We start from the raw sequence: 22532 nt of genomic DNA on the forward strand, positions 1-22532 counted from the left end.
TCCAATTAGAAAAGAGCATAGCATATACACAAAGTCTTTAAATAGTGATTAATTTTAGTGAATGTGACATACTAGACTTAAGAAGTTGGGCGTTAATATCAGAATAAGGTGGCTAAGAGCTGTAAAAAAGTGGGGACAAATACAGAAAAAAAGAAGACGTAGTTGTCAAAAATAAATAGCATAACCCGTACTTTTATAAATTAGTCTCCCTTTTAAGGCACGATTAAGATGAACAGCGCAGCCGCACAACCAACACAATCTGATCGATCACCAGCTACATTTTCATTAATTTGCAAGTACGGCAGAAAAAACAAGTACACTACATTGCAACTAAAGGCAATTTTATTTCAAAAAAGCTCAATTTTCGACCTTTTGATTTATATTTGACAAAAAGGAATACAATAAAAAGCAATAATTGGGGGATCTAAAGGACCAAAATTACTCATACATATTCTATCTACAATCGCGGAAGGTACTCCCCCTGTAAAAGACATGTTTTCTAGGTGTGTGTTTATGGTGTTGGTATTAGTCTCCGCCAAAAGGAATCACGATATACAGCCTATGCTGCAAAATAACTCACAACGAGCATCCTGTTACAGCAGCTCAATCATCCTTTAACCAAAACTTTCTACAATCGATCAAATGAATGAACCTAAAAGTAAAATTCTCAGCCACTTGTATTGTCATCTTCACTATCTTCATCACCATCACTGCACATCAAATAACGGTCCCATTAGTGAGTCAACAAGGAGATAGACACAATCTGCGCACACAACTTTCTAAACTAAGAGCATAACAGTTTGATGGATGGGTGCATGAACGCAAATATCATTTTCACAACCCTAGGATTATATAAACTGCGATATTGCTTCAAATGTATCTACAACCTGGTATCTTTTGAATGCTAAGTATGTTACAACTCCACTCTTATCTGATCCATATTGCAACAATGTCAATTACGCAATGCAAAAAGGGAGGTCACCGCTCACTTCAGTGGAAGAATTAAAAGCTAAACTAAGACTAATCTGATGGAAACGAAAGATAATCAACTGCAACATTACAATTTTCATAAAAGCAGTTGTTACAACGACCGAAAAAAGAAGAAAAACAAAATTTACCCATCAACTACAATTTACTGATAGGAACATCTTAAAGTATGAACCAAATGAACCAATGCATTAGAGAAAATCGGTTTTGAAATCTGATATCACAGCTACTGTGTTTAATACACTTTATAAACAGGGGCATACCTGTGTTCGGGATATTTAGCAAGTCGTCTTGCATCCAAGCCAGTGATGTATTTTTGGGCTGCCTGAACATTATCTGGTCCTGTACACAGTAGGCCAAGACCCAAGAGGCATGTAATGTGATTAATTAATGTGAAATATATTACTACTTTTTATCTCTCTCTCATTAACAGCCTCAGAAAAGCAATTACCTTTAGCCAATTGGAATGAATGCACAGCACATCGTTCTGCAGCAAGCTTCACAGGTGTACTTCCATCCTTTAGACACTCAGCCAATGCAGGACCAAAGATCGACACATGTCTCATAATGGCTGAAGGATTTGCCTGCCAAACAATATAATTCCAGTGTCACATGAGTAGGGAATTAATACGATACATCAAAAGTTTATGTCTAGAAAATAAGTTTGATACCTTTGCAGCAGCCTTCAGAGCAGATAATGCTCTTCGTCTAACTTCACTGGAGTCATCTTTCAGCGCAGAAACTATAGAGGACACAGTTTGAGCATGCAAAGAGCTACTCATTGGGTCACTTTGAATCTGATAAATTAGATATCTTCCAAGTGCTTTCGTACAACTTTCACGTACTGGAAACTGTATAAGGGAAGTAGAAGAAAACCTAATCAGGATTTGAGAAAGGAAAATGTTCATTTCTGCATCTTGATATCAATGTGCACTCTGTGTGTGTCTTTCAGTTGGTACCTTCTCATCTTTTAGCTTGTCTTTCAGCATTTGTATTATGGAGGGTGACAAAGATGATAGACAAACTCTTGATGGGCAGTGTCGAAGCATGGATGAGATAGTGAGTATTGAACCATGTCTTGCAGTCCAGCTGGAAGACAAAGCTGAATCTAACAGGTCTTTGAGTAGATCAGCTAGCTGACTGTCTTCAATGTACTGTAGTCAACAATATTTTAGAACAAGAAAGAAACATGGGAGATTTAGGTACATACATGGAGATAGGCCTAAAACAATTTCTTTTCATACATACCTCAGATGTGATCCCAAGGATGCTAGCAGCAGATACACGAACTAGGTCGTCTTCAAGATCAATAAAGTCTTTTAACAGGTCACAGACACGAGTTTTTACAGCAATGCTTAAACTTTTTCCTGCATGCTTTACAACACCTCTGAGAGCAATAAGAACAGCTTCTCTCACACCCCCTTCAGAGGCCTAACAATCAACACCACACATTAAACAGCAATACGAGCCAGTGCAAGACAAATGAGAACAGAGAAACACAAATTACCTGTAAACTAGACAAAAGATCACTAACTAAAGGATCAACCCTACTGCTGAGTGCACTGAGTTTCCCCAATGCCAATGCAGCACTTGAACGAACAGTTCTGCAAGAAACAGCTATTAAAATAAACTCCCACAAAAGAACTCTTAGAACTGCCATCAGCATACAAGACTATTAACACTCGAAATCACTGCTACAAAGCTATTTAAATCAGCAGCTTACCTGGTGTTGTCCTGTAAACATTTGATGAACGTTGTTTGCAACTGTGGTAGAAAAGGTTTTAGGGCCATGCCACCCTTCTTAATTATGATGGTCAAAGTTGACAAAATGGCACTTTTAACCTGCCATGGGAACCTATCACCTATGATACGAATCAAAGGCCTGCAGTAAGAATGAAATTTGGTCAGGATTGATTTTGTATTATAGTAACACCTATGCATCAAAATAAAATATAAGAGAATAACGCTTTGTTTGGATAGCAAAGAAGGAGGGAAAGGAAGGGGAGGAAAAAAGGAGGAAGGGAAGGGAAAAGAAAGGGAGGGGGAGGTGAGCTCCATTTTCCCTCCAAATCTCCCCAAATTTGGACGGATTGTGCTCTTTAAAGAGAGAGGGAAAATGGATCCCTCCCTCTCCTTTCCCTTCCTTCCCCCAATCCTTTACCCAAACAAGAGAGTTTGTCCCCCTCCCTTTCTCTTCCCTTCTTTTCCTTCCATTTCCTTGTACCCAAACAAAGAGTAAAGGAGCTACAATCAAATTCTGTCTCTGCATCATACGCCCAGGCGCACACACACAATTACACAAACACAAACAAACAAACTTGAGAGGGGGGAGATGCAAAACTAAAACAACATAATGTGCAAGCCAAATTCAACCTTCAGACCCTCGATACAAGAGATTAGTACAATTCAAGAGGTGTAGTTCACAAGAACAGTTATATGCTGAAACATTAAGCTAGAACAGAGTAAGTGCAAATGAACTAGCACAGCAACCCATGAGAACAAGACAGACATCTGAAGGCTTATCTTTCAAAGAAAAATCATCAAACATTTTAAGTATAAAAAACCATGAAAATGCATGTATATATTGCCATCAGGATAACATACCCTGTTATTGGTATAACAAATGCCTTCAGTGCTGGCTCACTAGTTACATCAATCAACTCTCCAAGACCCAAGGCTGCCTGTTCCCTCAGTTCTGCTGACCCACTGATCAAACCCTGTTAACAAAAGAAAGGAAAAGTTCTGGTTAAGTAGTATTTTAACAAAAGGGCGGGGAGGATAAGCCATGAATATTACGAGGTTTCTAAAAGGAACACCAACAATTGTTTATAAGAAAACATAGGATAAAGCAATACACTATTAAACAAATTTATCTCGAGATTTTAACACCATCAAGAGTTGCTTATGCTGTCCCTTTGATCTATATGATCAATATGAGGTTTTCCCCATAAAAGTGCCAGCAAGAGTATAACGCATCAATATGGACTAACATGAATAATGGAATTCTTGACAGAATTGCTGGGATAAAAAAACAGAAAGGCGTCAATATCAATGCAGCTATTAAAAAATTTCATCATTTGAATAAGGCACATAGGCGGTAAGTCAGATTGAAAAAAAGGAGATTAGGAATTCATGTGTAGGCATCAAATCAGAAAATGTACAAACTACAAAGGAATGAAAAAAGTTAAGGTCTTGGCCTATTCACACTAGCATGAAAAAGCACCCGAGCAAACAATTAGAAAGTAGTCCAGGTCATAAACAGCTACTATATGCCTTTGATCCACACGAATGAGGTTCCTAGATAATGCATAAAGTTGACATACTGCCAGTGAGTACAGACACAGGACTGAAACTCAAAAGATAAGACACGGCCTCTGTAGCGTAGAACAAGTGGTTTGATTTAATAGGACATGCAAATTCTTACAGGTCCTTGACATATGAAAAAGAAAACATGATATGGCATCCAATAGAATTTGTTATGTACACCCGGGTGCACCGTACACCCAACTAACCTAAGGTAAGTTTTTGCTCTTCATTTGATGATAAAATGAAAAACAGTCATCAAAATGAGAACAAATACTCATGGGTGTACATGACACCCGGGTGTATATAACAACCTCTCGGCATCCAATGATACTTTTCTGGCTACTCAATTCTGACACCAAATTAACCCAAAACCCATTCTCGCTAATTATAATAGAGTTCAAAGTTCAACCAACGGCTAGGTAACAATACATAACCAGACTACTTTCAGAAAGAACTATATACAAAGACATTCACCAAAACAAAAGGACAAATATTTCATTCTAAAAATATTCTACCCTAGCATAGTCTAGGAAAAGCAAGCTTGATTTTAGGAAATACAAAGTCACGAAAATATGACAGGTGATTAAAATGATACACCAGAATCGATTACTATTTTAAAGAGAATTCCAACTAGCTGCAAGCCATCACACACTACAAATTCATATATAAAAGGACTGGCCACCTTTTGAAGATTTACAAAAAGTCAAGAAGATACCTGCAGGAAGATGGGAAGCACAGGTTGCAGGGCTTTTGGAAGACAAAATCCTGGTACTAGTACTGGTCCTCCCTACAGATTTAATGAACCATTAAACCTTATGACTCAAACAACGTCCACTTAAAATACAGTACAGAAATCATTAGAAAAGGAAAATCACAGCTAAAAAAATAAGAACAATAAGATGAACTTGCCTTCTTCTTTCTTCGCTCCTTATCTCTGGCAGTGGATACAGCATCACGAACAAGCTTTATGTGACTTGGGAGTACTTCTTTAGGAATTGAACTCACAACCCTTGACAAAGCTTCCCAGGCAGTCTGCAAAATAAAATATGAGAAACAATTCATGGTATAGAGAATTAAAAGCACATAGCAATGCATTTGCATATCCTACCACAACAGTCTCATGATCAGAATCACTGAGCAGAACAATCAAGGTAGATATCATGCTGGGAGCTTCATCATCCAAATAGAGCTTGCTATTCTCGAAGAGATGGCCAATAAGGTACGAAGAACTCCTCCTTATCGATGCCTAAAATCCAGATAAATTGGAAATTACAATGGCTTCAAAACATGAGAACTATAACTCAGGCTTGACAACTAAGAGATTAGATTTTGCTGGACATACCTTGCTATCACCAGAACCTTTAATAAGCTCTGATATTAAAGAGTCAATTCCTTCGTCATCAATGACCAATACAACAGTCTCTGCAGCTTTCTTTGCTAAATCTTGGACATTCTATACAGTGAAATTAAGTTGTGAGGAATTGGCACAGCTCATAAAGGAAAATCAACATGTATTGGAAGGAAGAAGCAAATAAATGTTTGAGATGCCACAAACCACATTGTCATCACCCATGGCAGACAGCAGGGCAGGAAGAACAGTATTAAGGTGCAAATTCAGACCAGACCCAGCAACCTCCGCCAAAGCTCCAAGAGCATGTGCATTAAATTCACTAACACAAGAGTAAGAAACATAAGGAAATAAATCTTTGGAGAGGGCATACATGATAACATCACACAGTTATACATACCTGAGGGGAAGTTGAACCAGCTTGGGCAAGATGTGCGGTAATACTGCAGCAGTCCTCACACTAACAATACCGTATTCAAAGATGAAAGGATCAGCTACTTTCTACAAAAGAAAATTGATTACCAATGTGTCTCACGAACAAGGAAACTAACCTTAAAATTTGCTTAAGACCATCTAATGCAGTGTCAGAGGTTTCATCATCCTCTAAAGCATGCAGAAGAGTAGGAACAATCTCATCAATTGCTTGCAGTCCAGCACTCTGTAGATAGTAGTATAGTACGGCATTAGCAGCTTCAATCTTTCAGACTTATTGAAAGGATGGTAAAAGATGCAAATCAAACCTTGTATAGAGTACTGAATGCCACGCCTGCTGACTCACGAACCTCCTGCTCACTGTTGATGAAAGGAAAAAATCATTGTCATAAAAGGGTACTAATTTGGGGCTCTAAACTAGTCAAGTCTTTGCCTACAATCATGTAGTGCTAACAATGAAAATCTTTTACCAAACTCAAGTGAATCTCCATGACAATGTATGATTTACAAACCTGTCACAAAGTGCAGTCCGAATTGTAGGGATAAGTGAATCCATAAAGCTCAACAATTGACTCTTGCCAGCACTCCCCATCACCTCACTCAAACCAATGCAAACACCCTGCCCACCATAAAAGCTATGTAAGTTAAGCTATCAATTTAACTTCATTGTAAACACCACTACCACAAGCATCAATATAACTTCCAGATAGTAAAAGATAAAGCAAGCACATAAGGATTATTATAGATAAACATAGATGACCAATAAAATAGCAATGACAATTGGCAACACTAATACAAACATTTTTTTTAATCATAAAAGCACAAATAACTGGAAACTTATCTCCAGCATCAAGTTCATAGTCTTGTTACAATAAGCTGAATTGTATGTGTTATATAAAATCATAATGCCACACTCATTTTATATTAATTTTTGTGATTCAATGTGTAGGCATAAGTGGAAGATGCCAATACAAATAACTACATCAGGCAACGTGTCATACACTCATACAGCATAGACCCAAATCGGGGGAGTCTAAGAGCACAGCGTCTATCCAGTAATTTGATATATATAATAGCAGCAACTACAGACCAATTTCTGTTAGAATGGACAAAGCCACATAAAAAGACGCAGACACTTTATATGTGCAGATTTCACTCGAAATATTGTAGCGATAAAAGTTAGCTAACAAATTCAAACATCACGACAGCTTAACCCAAATCACAATGACCAATTAAGTGTGTACCCATTAATAGTATATTGACAGGTATTACACAAGCACAATCCCAACAAGTAACAAAGTTGGTTGAATGTAGACACAAAAGTTGGGATATTTCATACTTGTCTTCTGCCAGAATCAGGGTCTTTTAGTCCACTAGATAGAATAGGTATAATCAAAGGAAGCACTCTTTCACCAAGCTTCCTAACAAGCTCACCCAATGCCCTTCCTGCAACCTAGTAGATAAACACAAGAGCAAGTAATGAACATATTTCACAAATTAAGTTCTTTAACTGAGAACAGCATTAGACATAAACAAACCTGTCGCCTTTCATTAGATGGTGATGCAAGTGAGGATATCAAGGTATCCATCAATACAGGCATAATTTCCTTGAGCGTCTTAGGGGTATTTGCTACTATGGTCTTCCATACATGCAAAGCAGCCTATGATAACAACACAAACAAATTATCAAAATTTTGACCAAATTAAGTGTTTTAAAATTCTTAAACTGGACATGTACCTGACGCACTGATACACTGACATCAGTCCGAACCATGTATAAGGCTGCAAGCACTTCATTACGTTTTTCTCTACCAAGCACCTCTATAATAGCACGTCCTTGTGCTTCTGTACTAGCTCCTTCATCATCACTACCTCCCTCAAGCAATGCTTTCCCAGAAGTACCAGCAACCTACAGACGAAATATAACTTTTCTTTGGTTTTGGAGACAAGATGAGGGCGATATGATCTCAACTATTTCAAACAGAGCAATTCAAGTAAAAGGGAAACAAGCCTCTAAAAACACACCTTAAACAACAAGTCTCCCAAAAGCTCGACTGAGCTCTGTCTAATACGCCAACTATCATTAAAAATTCCATCCTCAACAGCAGGAAGTAGCAAACGCAAGGACCTGACAAAATTACAGCAAAGCATAGCACAAGAGATAAATATTTGCCTAACGACTTCATAATTTCAGGCTCATACAGTAATATGTTCAAAAAAGACTAATCCCGAAAAATCCAGAGTTTTTGGTTTTAGAAAATAACGTTCCTTAGGATTTAGCTATAACTTGTACATGGTTCACATAAAATCCCAAACATTTGGACGGAGGGGGGAGGGGGGGTGGTGGTGGTGGTGGTGTAAGAATGGATGATGGTTGGGGAGAATTAGTAAACAAAAGAATGTATTCAGGTAAAAAAGCATAACAATGAATGAAATATTTGAACTAGTATCAGAGAAAAAGGAAGCTTAATAATAAGGCTTGGAAAAATAAAATAAAAAGCACTCACGTTGTTGCATAGTGCTCAACAAGAACATGTCCAGCACTAAGAGCTGCATCACGAACTGATTCATTTTCATCAGCAAGACCTGAACAACAATTGAGATTAATAGAAGTCAAAAAGGGTGGGGAGGAGGGTAAGGACTGTGCATACAAAGGATTAGGCTGTAAAAAATAAAAAAATAAAAAATCATAGATCAATTTCAGAAGTCTACTAACCATCAAGTATAGCAGGCAACACCTGCTGCAAATAGTTCTGAAATTGTACACCAAGAGACCTCGGCAAAAACTACAAACAAATTCAAATTAGGTCACACATTTAAAGGACAATCTTCTATCTAAACATATCACATAGTTCGGAAGTTGTTATTACCTTAAAGACAGTCAAATAACCTTCCCGGACATAACCCTTTTGATGAGCGCTATTTCTTATTATATCTGGAAGAATGTGCTCAAAGTACTCAATACCAAGAGCAGACAAAACCTAATAAGAGAGACAAAAAAGAGAATAATCAATAAATATGATATTACAGAGCAAAAATGTTTCCTTTCAATACAAAATATAATGCACTAGCAACCATTCTGAACAAGACATCATGTGTAAAAAACTAAAAAATTAAAAGTCGATACCAATACAAGACAAAAATTTCATGCTCGAATGATGGTAAGGTAACACAGTCTATAAAATGAGATTTAGAAGAATCTGCTAAAGAATCCTTCATCTAAGAAAAGGAGCATCAGGAAGACGACCATAGTAAGATATTAGAATAATGTAAAACAAATACTACTTCCGTTTTTTTTTAGTTGACATCTTATATCACCCTTGCCAACGCACTATTTTAACGTTTAATATCTCTAATTCTCGACATTGTGAATTTATAAAAAGTGGATGTTAATAAAATATGTATTGAGACAATTCAAACAAGATCCCACTTGACTATATTTTATCGTAGCTATAAGTCACAAATGCTAGTCAAAGTGTAGTTTGTGAATAGTATAAGGAACATTAGTATTGTACACACTCATGATAGATCACAGTCCTATATTAACAAACTAAGCTTATGGCAGTAACTCCAATACACCTGGCAATATATATTTACTCAAAGAAACAATTTGCTAGATAGTTATTGGTATATTATAAGATAATAATACTTGAACATATCAGATTGAGAAAATAACTTTATAACATAAATGATAAGCATATATAAAGGCTTAGAACTTTGAAAAGAGCAACCTTTGGCCTGCAAACTTAATGGTTTCAGTCTCCCATGTGAATTAGAGGAGAACTGTAAAAAAAGTATGATTGGATATAAACAGACCAGACTCACCCTGTATATTAGTTTAATAGCTTTGGTAATGATTTAAGAAGCCCCAAATACGGGGTTCAAGGATTAGTGATAGACAAGGATCAAGAAAGAGACTAGCAGATAAGTAACCACAAGTTTAAAATTAAAGTCCTCAAATCCGAACTGCTTGGGTAATCCTTTTAATATAGTAACCAATTCCTTTTGCTCATAAATATTTTTATTTAGTCCCCTAAAGATATCAGCTACACAAACCAAAATTTCTGCTGTAAGGAGCTTAGTAAGAAAAGGTAGATAAAAGTGTACATACTCCAAACCAAGTGCTACTAGCACTCCCAAGTTGAGGAATCAGATAAAGATTGGAGTCTCATATACATTCAAACATGAGTATGGAAGTAAATACTCGTCCTAACTTTTGTTTCCTTCTCTTACTCACTACTTTCCATTTTACTCCTAAGTATACGATAATTGCCTTTTTTAAATGATAAAAAGATTCCTAAGTTGGTAAGAAAGTAATTCCATGCCAAAGCTTTAAGGAAAACAACGACAGGGATAAGAATATATTGCAGGAACTGTAGGTTACACAAAAAACAATAAAATAGAGTAGGTGGATAAAGCTACACAAAAAAGGGGTGGGAAAAGCCACATACGATGTGTGTGTGTAGGGGTGGGGCATTGAAAAACAATAAAAATGAGTATGAACCAAAATGCTGATCAATTTATATACCCTATCTCTTTTCTTGATATGGGAGGGGATTAGGGACAAAGGAGGAGAACGAAGGCTCAAATATCCTACAGTAAATTCTTGTATGCAACAAATCACAATGTTGAATATCAACCAAGAACACTATCATAAGAAAAATATTAACATTCAAAAGAAAACAAATTGAAAAAGCGAAAATAAGACTTATTTTTCCCCAGTAAACCCACCTCACTCAATCCCTGTGCAGCACCAGAACGTTCAACATTACTTCCATCAGATTTAAGCGTTTCCAGAAGCCATGGAACAAGGTCAGGGAAGTGTTCCTCTCCCAGTCCTTTTATTAGGGAGCCAAGTGCCCTAGCAGCCACAGACCGAACTTCAGGTATTGGATCAACAAGAACCTGCATAGGGGCACAGATATTACAAACCAAGACTAAGTATTCAGGGGATATATCTAAGCATAAATACCTTTTTCACTTCAGGAAGGAGCAAGCCAATATAAGGTATCATGTCTCTAGGCTCCGTAACTAATGAGCACATATTACCAACAATTTGGGCAGCTTTCTTCTTAGTTTCAGCACTCCTTTCCCTCAACCCTCTATGAACAATTGGTACGAGAAGAGCAAGTGAAGGAGCATCAACAGTGTTAACAAAGGTAGTCTGCAATCAAACACTGAATATCAGAGAAAAGAATGTGTGTGCAATCGTAAGTCACAAAAGTTATAAATTAAAATGAATAGGCTTACCTGGAGAAGTATGTCCAGAGCAATTCTTGTATGATCATTGGGATCAGAAAGTGCCGTCAGCAGGGTAGGAACCAGGGAAGCAATTTCAGGATTTTTTATCACACTTCCAACCTGAAAAAGAAGGGGGAAAGTTACTAGTATATCTATTGTCTAGCACTGACTAGCTGGGATAAGCTGAATGTCGAGTTTTTCAGATCTTACCTGCTGAAGTGCAGTTTGGCCAGCTGACTGGACCTTTGGATGGGTATCTGTCAACACCTGTCACATCACCATTACTTTAATATCATGGAAAGTAAGCAGTATATCTATTACTAAACCACATTTTCAAAAGAAATGTCATAACTGTAATGAAACTAACCTCTGTCAATTTAGGCACAATCTTAGGCAAACATTGTGACAGTTGTTGAGGAGCACAATATGCCATTGCACCAAGTAGCTGCACACTACTTTGTTTAGTTCTCCAAGCCTTATCTTCAAGACCCTAGCCAGACCAAAATAAGACCACTAGCATAAGAATTAAAGAAACACCAGAATGTCTAACAAAAAATAACCACCAAAAATAAACAAATTATTCAATATGTTACTCATGAAAGCAAACAAAATGAAGAACAAATAAATGAATGGAAGAAAAGCTTAATCAATGTGACAAATGTAATGGCACTAGAACGACCTTCAAAGCACAACTAACAATATGGTAATTGCGTAAAAATACAAGGTGAAAAGAACACACACAAGCACGAATTATCAAGTAGAATGATATTGAATTAGTTCCAATTAAGATCCTTTAATAAAAAGGTTTCACTATAGTTTTTCATGATGTCAAATTATAAATTACCTCTTTCTTTTTGTTTGCCCCTATTTGCGATTTGCACAGTTGTTGATGCAATATTGCAATTAAAATATCTCAAGTTACGTAATACAAAAAAACATATTTGGAATTTAAAATTCAAGATGAATCAAACAAGATCCCACATGACTATGTTTAGAGTATAAAATTTTACTCTAAAGAAAATATTAGCTTCCATAAGCACTGGAATATCTAAATAGGACAATCAAATAGAAACAGAGGTATTAGTTTTTACAAGTGGATAATAAATACTTCATGAGACATGAGTATTTTTAAGATGAAACACTTTTAAGTTTGCACTATTCACACAAAATACATTCTCTAATGTTAATCATTTTTCATGGGGAAAAACATAGTCATAGTGTTAGAATCCAACTCTTTTCTTTCTGTACTTTCCTTCATTTTTTTACCTTATGTAATACATTTGAGACTTAGCTTTAAGTAGTCTAGGCTGTAGGCAGGTTGTAGGTAGGATTATTCCGTTACAATCATAAAGCTCTTTAGGGAGCAAATAATTTATGAAATCCAGGCTCCAACCATTAGCTTTAAATCTTGTGCATTATTTTAGGCCTTTATACTAGTGCCTAACTTTATCTTAAAGCGCCTGCCATAGAGACCCTTTAAACAGATACAACTTACTTGTCCTTCTGAGCGCCTCGACTTGCTCAACCATCACAAGCCCCAATCGACCCTTGTCGCTACTTTTGCCACAAATAGACAAGAGTATCCCTCATATACCTATCTTACTTGGGAAGCTCCATGTCACAGGCCATTCATACACTTGGCTTGCACCTGCATCACCCCTAGACGAGAGCACGCCGCACTGATTTGGTATACTCGGACAGTCATCTGATGTATAGTTAGATTCGTTTAACATACTATCATAGTCACGAGGGGTTTTGCTAGATTCGCTTTAATTTATACAGTACTTTCTAAACATCTAATTTCAACTTATTAATATTTAATAATGCTTGAAGATGTCTTGTAAAACATGAAGAAAAAAAAATGTTTCATCTAAAAAATCAGAGGAAGTAGATGTTATGATCAAAGTTGTGCATTGACAAGTGTGCTAGTCAAAATCTAACATTATTTAAAAAAAAAAAAATAGAGTTAGTATGAAATAAAGGAAAAAAAATATATCAATCAGCTTGGTGATTTAACTGTACACACTTCAAAACTACACGGCTACACAGTCTAAATTGAAACCTAACTCTGTGATTTCCAAATAAGCAGAACATCCGAACCATAAGACTTTACAGTTCTGATTCATAACCATTTACTAGGTTGAAAAAAACAAATCGACAATAAAATGCACCTTTAGCAGCGAAGGGAGAACAAGCTTGACCCCCTGAGCAGAAAGATTTGACATCATTGCACGTGCAGCACACTCAGCAGCTTCACGGACAGCGTTAACTTGATCAGAGAAAGACACCAGGAGTAACGGAAGCATTTGAATCACATAGCTGAACACAAAAAGAGCTGTCAGAAGGGGGCAAACGATGGGATATTTTAGAGGGTATGCCTGATGATAGGATGGACACAAAAATCCAAATGCATGGAATTTAGTTCAAAGTACAAGGCACAATGACATACGGTTCAAATAGTTTTCCAAGCTTCTCACAGAGACACTCAAATCCAAGCAGCGCCCCCTCACGACACTTTGCAGAGGTCCTACAAAGTGAACAAATTATTAAATCAGTGACCACATAGTTATTAAAAGAAGTAAAGAAAAGACCCTTAGGAACACAATCAGTCAATATAGCAATCCTCATCTAGTACATAGGAGGCGACTTAAGCCTGGATTGCATGAATCACAAAAATTAATCCAAAGATCAGAAATGAGCTCAAAATCAGCATGCCTCCTTGAGCGTGATGATATCCTCTGAAAGGAAGAGGACTGTACCCTCCCTAACTCAAAGAACACTATAACACAAAGCTTAATCTCCATCAAACATCCTACTAATGATGTCAATTAGTTTAGTCAAGAATGAAAAGCATTGCAGATCACCACAACAAGACCACACACTGCACCAAAACCATCTCCAAGGCTTCTCATTAATTATATCAGCAGAATTGTTCAGACAACCATTCTGAAAAATTCATTTACTACAGAACATTGCATACAAGCCAACAAAACATGTGGGTAAAAAAATGCAGCATCATACACAAAAAGAACAAAGAGAGCACCTATCAGTAAGGCCTTCGTGTAAGGCAGGCACAATACCATACTTCTTCAGACAAGAAATTCCAAATCCCTTGACAACCCCAGCCAGTCCAAACGCTGCTCCACGGCGTTCTCCGTATTTTTCACTCTTCATCATTTGACCAAGAAGCTTTGAAACAAGAAGTGGGCCATCTTCCTGTAAAAGAGAACTGTGGGTTAGGTATGGAAATTTACTACAGAGAATTGTTAGTAAAATTAAGAGGCATAAGATACCTGTTTAGATGGCATTAGTGGAGACAAGCAAGATGAGACTGCCCTCTGCACAGCTTCAGAGGGAGTATTGAGCACATCAAGCAACTTCTCAACAACTGCATGGACTTTAGGGTCATCCTGTCAGAAGAGTCAATTTTACATTTAGTGGCACAACAAACAAATTAATTAATAGAATAGAAATAAAAGTGCACAAGACCTTTCCCAAATGTTTCGCCAAAGCCCCAGTAAAAATAACCACACCTTCACGGACAAGATCATACATTTCCTCATCAGAAGCCTGAATAACAAAGCAAAAAATAAATCATATCACATAAATATACATCTAAACATTCCAAACAAATAACAGAAATATCAGTAATTATTGAACCTTTTTGTTGAGATAATTTTCAAAAATTGGAAATAACAAGGGAACATTGTCTCTCCCATGCTTGTCTATAATCAATATACCAGCATTGATCATTCTCCCACGAACATCTCCATTGGGATCAGCCTAAACAATCAACAACCACAAATATCTCGTGATTAGTTGAAACAAAGATATATGAAGAACAATTAAAAGAACATAACCAGCTTCACAATATATATACATTGAACCTAAACAGGGACCTTAACCATACAAATCTCTACTTTTGATATCTTAATGAACTAATTAAGAGAGGGATTAACCCAACCCATTTGACTGACATCCAATTCCAAACACCCTAACTCACATCATGGAGACTAACCCAAGGGATTTGCAAGGAAAAGGAGGAAATGAAGATGATAACAATTGTGGATGGCAGCTAATTTAGCCGATTAAAGTCTTAGGGGGGGAGGGGGCCTTTGTGGCTCTCTCTACATGCCAAAAAAATGATGATGAGAACTGAGAATGATCTACTCCACAGCTGCTAGTAGGATCTGAAATTTCCTTGTGATTAAAAATCTTCAACACATATTCAATACGCTGGTTATTGGATTGGATTAAAACAACTAGCTGTGTTCACCAACCAATCCAAATTACAGGCCCAAGTTTTAAGACATGCAGCATAGTTTCTGTTTGGGAATTGACCCGAATTACATGTCATATTATTGACAAGAAGGTTTTAAATACACAATGCGCCACGTGGACATTGAAGCCTTATGCAGAAACCCACAGGGAGACATTAAAACTAAAATGAAAGAAAAAGAAATATAATAAAAAATTTACTATACACTTGCAAGCAGAGTTTATATAAGCAGCACATCATCCAAGATGATGTAACTTTCCAGCATGTGATACTTTTGAAAGAATAGCTCCGCCAGAATATGACTCAGAGAGTCACCCTCTCTCCATGATCTATAGAAAAATCCCACAATATTTTGACTCACCAAGGAATTAAGAGTCTAGAATGGACTCCTTAACTCTACACCTCAACACTATGAGATCTTTCACTCCGCAAATTATATTATTTTTATAAATACGTAGACCAAGAAGATCAGTAAGTACTCAAAAGGAACACCAAAAGAAAAAGAGCTAGAAGAGTACACATATACTTGTGCACACACATCTAATGCAAAAATGCAAGGGATGTGGGAACTGATACAATGACTAACCAGTGCTCGTGAAATCAGAAATGTCATGACAACAGGAAGGTCTTTGGTTCTTAATACATCAGCAGCAGAATGTAATGCCAATGCAACTCCCTGCCTGCCTAGCCACCCAGCATCAACATGTCCTTCCTCAACACCGGCATCACGTATGTATAAGGAAAATAGAGTTGCAAGGCATTCCTGTCAATAAAATGAAGTGAAATAACATGGAAAAAAGCTAACCTATTTTGAACAAATAGTAACTACGTATAATTACCTGTATAGTATCAGGGTGTTCATCTAAAGCAGCAGCTAGTGCTTCTGATGCAGCCAAACGGACATTATAGTGAGTATGCGAAAGTGCTTTATAAAGTCCTGAATAGTCAGTCCCAAGTTCAACTCCATAACGATCCCATAAATCTTCAGCAGCTTCAGCAACTGACTGAAAGTTTTTTAAGAAAAAAGCAAATGAATGCTGATGGACATGACAGAACAGAACAAACCGTTCATCTAGCATGTTAAATTAGGTATTGTGATTAAAAACAAACTAAATAGCAGAGCGAAGATGGCATATCTCCACATCCTTATTGTTACAATCTGTAAGCAATGCTTAGTACAACTACAAGAATAACCAAGCTAATGCACACCAATAAATAAGGGATGGATTGTGATGCACAAAAAGCAGAGAGAAAATATAAGCACTATCCAGCCAAATTGCTCCCTAAGGCCAGATAAACACACACTAATAACAAAACAGCTGAACATTAAAACAGTAAGCACATCCCCAAGGTTTTGCAAAACAGTACTCGAACCTCAATTTCCAAGCAATCATCATATGGAAAAAGCAATTGACTAACTAGCTTACAAAACTAACCAAATGAAGCTATAGTAACCACGAGTAGACAATTCACAGTAACTCAAAGGAAATATCAGTGATTCAGGTACCAAGACAAACCTTCTCTGGATCATGCAACGAAATCCATATACTTGTAGCAACCTCAACATTCTCGGGAACACAACGACTAGAGACAGCAGGAATACATTTTACAGCATTCAAGCAGGCCATTCTTACATGAACATCTTTAGCATACACACCATAAAGTGCCTGTGCAAAAAAAGGTAACAACAAAATATAAACCAAAGGCAAAGTTAAACAAGATCGCATTGAAAAGATGCAGCACATACAGATGCAACTTCGTCTGGCTTCAAGCCTAAACACAGCTCATTCAAAGTTGATCCAATAGCTGCCTGATGACCAGGAACTACACCAAGAACATGATACAGAACCTATACAGAAGGGATCATAAAGATTATCAGGAAATGCAAAACAGAGAAAGGCAATGTGAAGACACATCAATTAATTCAGAAACTTTAAGCTGCCATCACTTAACTGATAACATTCTCAGCCTCGGGAGAGGCAATATTGGATCAGTATGCAGATACAGGACTCGAAGCACCGCATCATGAATAGCTGTTTTCTTTGGTGACAAAAGAATCCACTCCATAATCTGTAAACAGAGCTTATAGTTTTAGAGTTTAGAGCCAGAATAAACCGAACATTATCAAAGTATTAAAAATATTCAAAACTTACCGGGAAGACAAATAGAAAGGTGTCCACTGGAAGAGGTCCATATTTACATGAAACTGTAAATCCATTCACTACTCTATTAAAAAGACCAAGAGAAGGCCTTTCATTTGACTCTTCCTTATCATTAGTTGTGATAAGGTCCAATATAATGTGGCTTTCCTCTACTTCAATTAGTCTTAAGGCAGTAGCAATGTCAAGAGCCCAATTTTTGAGTGGAGGAGCAATACATTGGGAAAGCTTCACCAAAGTTTCATATGCAACATCGCCCACTATTGGTGATCGAATAAGAGGATTGACAAACTTTACCTGAATTATAACATCATAGAGTATAAGCATTGAAAGGAATCAATGGCAGTTCAAAGAACAACACTTAGATTCAGGAACAATATATCAATGCATGACAACCTAAAAATGTGGTTAAGAATCATGTATTAAATATCATAATTAACTGGGACCAGGTTAAACAATTTACTGGAGTCCCTCGAAAAAAATATTGCCCTAGTTGACTTTTCACAAACAAGATAGAATGTTGGGATAATTAGTAGTCTCTATTTGATGTTGGAGGACAGCTTTGTCTCCTACAATATTCCCCCAGTTTGCTTTTTATTTCAATACCGGTTTTCCTGTAAGAATTGTAATTGATGAGTTGCATTCAACCAATAAACCATAACAACACACATTAAGCTCCTTTAACCCGCAAAAAACCAGAAGAGAAAGATACTTATGAAAGGCCGCAGGAAGTTTCTCTCACCACACATGAAATGCCCACATAATCACCAACCACACAAAAGGCCACACGTTTAAGAGGAACCTTTGCCTTCCAAATAATTTTTGTAGCCAGAAGTAATAGAAAGAACAATATACAAGAAAAACTGAAAAAGGACCCAAAGGATCCGTGACCCCATCACTGCAGTCAATCAAATCTTGAACCTCCACCACCGAAGAAAGCTCCTCTATCACCTCCATTGACAAAATACAAACAAACAACATCAGAGATGTAACCCCAATAACCAGAATCGGCTTTGTGAACAATGATTTTACCTCCAACGGTCATCGAAATAAATATCCTCTCCATCCATTTCCTCTTATCAAATGTTATATGCTAATGTAAATCCAATTTATTCAATCTAATCTTTATTCTCTCCATCAATATCACCCTTAACCTCCCTCAGCTTCTTCTACATCCCTACTATCCCAACTTTCTACATTTCTTTATGGCAACCTTCTGCTCGCCGTTTCACATGATCAAACCAACATAACCATTTCTCCCTTACATTAATCTCAATATCCAACACTACAATCTTCTTCCAAATATCTCATTCCTAATCCCAGTCATTAAGGTGTTCCCACATAACCAGCTCTACAACATTCAACTCTCTAATGTAATCCTTCCTATATACACATCAGATTGATCCATCTAACAACGCTGGTGTATTTCATATAGAAATTTCCCTTTTACTTTAGAAGTATGCTACAATCACAGTGCCACACAATAATCTCGTTGCAAATTTCCATATGAGACACCCGGAATTAATCCCATGAGTCACATTAAGATCATATCTCCTCCAATCTTCTATAGGATCGACCCAAGGTACTTACAATATTCAATCACAACTCCTTACCATCGAATGTACTCACTTAAACCCCTCCTAGCAAGAACTTGCTCTGACTAAGTCTAAATAGTTAAAACAAATAACCCCACTTATGCCTCTAAGGCTCTAATTCAACACTAACCACAACTTTATTCTCATCCACCAATACAAAAGATACGCAGATAACAAATAACCCCACTGCCACTTATTACTCTTTAGAGGTTTCCCTAGAGTGTAATTTTGAGATGGCCATCAATAACAAAATTAAAATGCTCCCTCCAATCCAATTTATATGTGATATTAAAGGTTAACACAAAGAAAAAAGAAAGAATTCAATACTCGATAAATCTAACACTAGTTTTAAAGCAAAAAAAAAAGGGTATAAAATATTTGGTAAGAAGTTTGCATTAAAACTTTAGACAAGGGTTAATTTGAAGCAAACTAAAAGACACTTATGTTAAACTAGAGATGATAAAAATGAAAGCTATTCAAATGGCTAAGTATATGAAAGCAAAAATAATAACAGCAAGATAGTAACCATGGATGCAAGTTGACTGTGCGCGAATATCGGATTGGCAATGGCCATCGCACCAAGAGCCCTTATAGCCAAAGAGAGATTCCTTTGTATGGCCTTGACCTTCTTCCTTATAGAAGCTTCCTCCTTTAGGATAAGTTCTCGTGCCTCTTCTTTACCAGTCTTGCCCTTGTCTACACATATTACAAAACCCCAAAAATAAATGTTTGCACTCGTGCTGAGAAGTCGTCATCCAAATAATAGAGAAGAACAGATACTAAAAGTCGGACCAGTTTTTTTTGCTGTTTTTCCAGAGTCTTTCTTGCCTGACCCAGCAGCTTCTTTTCGAGACAGGTCTTTTCGTACAGAGTGATTGGAGCTCACGTGTTCCTGGCAAAAAATAACCCATAAGAGAAAACATAAATTAATAAATAAATAATGAGAGGAGAGCAAGCCCCAAATGCTCCCCTCTCATAGTGCCACCTCATTTGCCATGTCATACTACATAATAAGCAACCGAATTAATTACAACACTTTTGGTAACATACCAATCAAGCCAGAAAAAATAGGAATTTATCTTCAACATATATCAATCAAGCAACTAGATATTTTTAGAATACTTCAATATTGATAATAAAGAAAAATTCAATATTGTTTTCCTTCGAAAATTTATACATCAAAATTCAGATGTCAAGTAAATTTGAGGAGAGGATAATCACCTTGCTTCCCTGTTCTTCAGAGTCCCTGGCAGCAACATATACACCAACCTCACTTGAGAGAGTACCCTCTGGGGTGTTAAAGATCTGAAATCAGAGATATGTCATAAAAAAGAGATTTATCGGGAGGCTACAAACACAGGTCAAGCATGATGTTGCTATAGAGCTGTCATTATGTATGCTGAACAATTCCATCAAAAATGCATCAAAAGTTACAGTTAAACAGAGAACATTTTTACACGGCAGCTTTAACACACACCCAAGAAACAAGAATGAAAAAGAAAAACATATTAAATATACGGAGTAGAATACTCTAAGAGATGTCCATATGAGCCTTGGAACTTGTCACTTCACACAAAATATAGCTCACATTACCTTGCCTTTACTAAATGGAAATTTACATTAAGAGATGGTGTCAATCTGAATTCTTGCTTCAATACTTCATTTGCAACCAACGCCATGTAATCTCAGAATAATTTTTGAAATATACTCCACAGAAAAATACAATAATAAAACTACCAAAACTGAGTCACACTCACAGCAAGCATGGCACAAGGTAGGAAAAATCCAGTGTGTTTCTCTAGGGGAATAAAGAATAAAATCAAGTAATCATTTTTTTATGTGCTACACAAGTCTTCCGTCAAAAACCATATGAGGCGAACAATCCACTTCCCCTACTAATTGTATCAAGATCTAAATAGAGCCAAACCAATAGCAAAGAATAATCACTGCTGCAGCACATATATGAAATCAGTGAGGGAAATAGAATTTTACCTTAATGTCATTTGAAGAAAGAGCATCATGTGTATAACGGTCAGGCAGACTGCTACAGTGCTGTAAAGGGATACAGTACACAGACGATCAGCACAGAGAAATAGAGAATTAATCTTAAAAGTTAAAACTCTATAATCTAACATCTTGGGCTTCACCTTTTCAAATTCCAAATATGTATCACTTGGAGCTATTGTCATCAGTGTACACAAGGAATGAATAGCTCCCTGTTGTTCAAGAGGATTTCTACTCATCAATCCTGTTGTTCCTACAAGGTCCTGTAATAAACAACAATATCAAAAGATATGCCAAAATAAGAGAGTGGCCAATAAATGTCCTCAGATAATCAAAAATAGTGAGGATCCAGAAAGAAGCAAGTCAAGCAACCTCTCTGAATGTTCAGAGCTTCAGATAGAGAACATGAAAGTTCATGACATAAATAGTGCGAAAGCAGATAGTATTTTACCCACAGAGTAGGCCAATCGGACACTTGCAAGCATTTAACTTGGGAGGAAAGAACCAAATCACAAGAATAGAACCTTTTTTTTTTGTTTTTTTTGACAGGCTAAGAATGAAAGATCAGAATAATGAATCAAAACCAAGGACTGGGAATACAAATAAATTTCGCATCACAAACTGAGTAAGCTAAGGTATGTCAGATCATAGTCATCTGAAATTATAGTATTGCACAAATCAATGACTTGAAAAACTATGAAGAGTATAGTTCTAACGTCATCATAGACAAAGATAAATCACCTCACAAATGCTTTTGATCCCCCCAGCAATAATGCTCAGAGCATCAAAACCCTGTGTCCGCAAGCATGTTGATATTCTCTGGAAAAATGAAAACAAATTATTGAATATGACAGGCATGATTAAAAAAAAAAGAAACTGATAGAATTGTTACCACTATAACATAAAAAGAGTGGCAAAAACAAGTTTATAAGCATCAAAACATCTTAAACCATAAAAAATCACATCGGTAGCTAAATTTTGCAATAACTTATCAAAATAGAGGATGAAAAGTGACAAGAATAAACCAAACAATCATCGGGTGCTTAATTCACCAGGATTGCTAATATTTGAGAGAGAAATATGGTGAATGCGGAAGTTAAAAGGCACAAACTTACACGAAGATACAAGGAGCTAACACCTTATTTTAACAAAGAAAAAACATGTGTAGTAAGCAGGGACGA

The 22532-nt window shown here is 36.7% G+C and overlaps 1 protein-coding gene across 1 annotated transcript in view; it reads right to left on the reverse strand.

Annotated features, from left to right (window-relative positions):
- Positions 1-324: 324 nt before the first annotated feature.
- The window catches only part of LOC145605618 (protein ILITYHIA-like), a 30205-nt gene continuing 7997 nt past the window's right edge, over positions 325-22532 (reverse strand). The window contains exons 13-60 of the mRNA XM_081661689.1: positions 22093-22170; positions 21495-21614; positions 21340-21399; positions 20569-20652; positions 20140-20239; positions 19874-20043; positions 17747-18049; positions 17547-17663; positions 17341-17442; positions 17111-17260; positions 16433-16597; positions 16180-16356; positions 14975-15097; positions 14804-14884; positions 14608-14724; positions 14358-14530; positions 13764-13841; positions 13486-13633; positions 11682-11804; positions 11525-11581; positions 11324-11434; positions 11046-11237; positions 10805-10978; positions 8944-9054; positions 8790-8859; positions 8581-8659; positions 8099-8201; positions 7812-7982; positions 7612-7734; positions 7413-7526; positions 6586-6692; positions 6382-6433; positions 6193-6299; positions 6042-6101; positions 5849-5963; positions 5636-5746; positions 5402-5539; positions 5203-5325; positions 5009-5080; positions 3592-3704; positions 2711-2869; positions 2495-2591; positions 2236-2418; positions 1947-2141; positions 1659-1838; positions 1439-1571; positions 1251-1329; positions 325-710 (exon numbers count right to left, since the gene is read on the reverse strand). Of these exons, the coding sequence (XP_081517815.1) occupies positions 668-710; positions 1251-1329; positions 1439-1571; positions 1659-1838; positions 1947-2141; positions 2236-2418; positions 2495-2591; positions 2711-2869; positions 3592-3704; positions 5009-5080; positions 5203-5325; positions 5402-5539; positions 5636-5746; positions 5849-5963; positions 6042-6101; positions 6193-6299; positions 6382-6433; positions 6586-6692; positions 7413-7526; positions 7612-7734; positions 7812-7982; positions 8099-8201; positions 8581-8659; positions 8790-8859; positions 8944-9054; positions 10805-10978; positions 11046-11237; positions 11324-11434; positions 11525-11581; positions 11682-11804; positions 13486-13633; positions 13764-13841; positions 14358-14530; positions 14608-14724; positions 14804-14884; positions 14975-15097; positions 16180-16356; positions 16433-16597; positions 17111-17260; positions 17341-17442; positions 17547-17663; positions 17747-18049; positions 19874-20043; positions 20140-20239; positions 20569-20652; positions 21340-21399; positions 21495-21614; positions 22093-22170 (5841 nt within the window). The 3' untranslated portion in view covers positions 325-667. The remainder of the gene's footprint in view (positions 711-1250; positions 1330-1438; positions 1572-1658; positions 1839-1946; positions 2142-2235; positions 2419-2494; positions 2592-2710; positions 2870-3591; positions 3705-5008; positions 5081-5202; positions 5326-5401; positions 5540-5635; positions 5747-5848; positions 5964-6041; positions 6102-6192; positions 6300-6381; positions 6434-6585; positions 6693-7412; positions 7527-7611; positions 7735-7811; positions 7983-8098; positions 8202-8580; positions 8660-8789; positions 8860-8943; positions 9055-10804; positions 10979-11045; positions 11238-11323; positions 11435-11524; positions 11582-11681; positions 11805-13485; positions 13634-13763; positions 13842-14357; positions 14531-14607; positions 14725-14803; positions 14885-14974; positions 15098-16179; positions 16357-16432; positions 16598-17110; positions 17261-17340; positions 17443-17546; positions 17664-17746; positions 18050-19873; positions 20044-20139; positions 20240-20568; positions 20653-21339; positions 21400-21494; positions 21615-22092; positions 22171-22532) is intronic.

The sequence above is a fragment of the Chenopodium album genome, chromosome 22 (genome assembly GCF_948465745.1).
Source record: "Chenopodium album chromosome 22, dcCheAlbu1.1, whole genome shotgun sequence".
Taxonomy (NCBI): Eukaryota; Viridiplantae; Streptophyta; class Magnoliopsida; order Caryophyllales; family Amaranthaceae; genus Chenopodium; species Chenopodium album.